Genomic DNA, 577 nt, shown 5'->3' with positions numbered 1-577 from the left:
CATACGCCTTCAAGTAAGCATAAAGAAGTCTAAGATACAGATTACACTCCGGCTTCTGGCCCGGCCTCCGATTGGCCCCAACAATCGAGGGCAACGACGAGGTCCACTGCTCCAACCTAAACCTACTCCTCTTTTTCACCCCTCCACTCTCCGAACTCTCACTGTTCCCTTTACAAACAGGATAATACGCAAACCAAAACATATAATACTCAAAACAATTCAACTCAATTTGTCCATTTTTAACCCTAGATTTGAACAAAGGACATAAATCAGAGATCGGAGACTCGTACTTATCGGATCGAGGCAGCAGGAACCGAATCCACTCCGGCAACCGCTCGTTCGGAAACACGTACTTGACGCCGGAGTACCGATCGACGGAGCTCACGCTTTCCATCAAGATTCCTTCGGGGGAGAGGAGGCCGAGGAGTTTTCCGGCCAGGTCGGGATCGCCGGCGGCGAGATCGATCCAGGACGAGGAGGAGGAATCGAAGCCGAAGAGGCGGAGGATGAGAGAGGGGAAGGAGATGGAGAAGAAGGAGCGGGATTGGTCGGAGGCGTGGCGGCGGAGGAAGGAGCG

General features: G+C 53.0%; 1 protein-coding gene across 1 annotated transcript in view; it reads right to left on the bottom strand.

The window, feature by feature from the left end:
• The window catches only part of LOC109839480, an 11,138-nt gene that overhangs the window by 10,351 nt on the left and 210 nt on the right, over window positions 1–577 (bottom strand). Inside the window, 2 exon segments of the mRNA XM_020407917.1 lie at window position 1; window positions 4–577. The exon segment at window position 1 is cut by the window's left edge and continues 745 nt beyond it; the exon segment at window positions 4–577 is cut by the window's right edge and continues 11 nt beyond it. Coding sequence (XP_020263506.1) covers window position 1; window positions 4–577 — 575 coding nt within the window.

The sequence above is a fragment of the Asparagus officinalis genome, chromosome 4 (genome assembly GCF_001876935.1).
Source record: "Asparagus officinalis chromosome 4, Aspof.V1, whole genome shotgun sequence".
NCBI lineage: Eukaryota > Viridiplantae > Streptophyta > Magnoliopsida > Asparagales > Asparagaceae > Asparagus > Asparagus officinalis.
The sequence above is the reverse complement of the archived record's forward strand: the minus strand, read 5'-3'. Positions and strand labels throughout refer to the sequence as shown.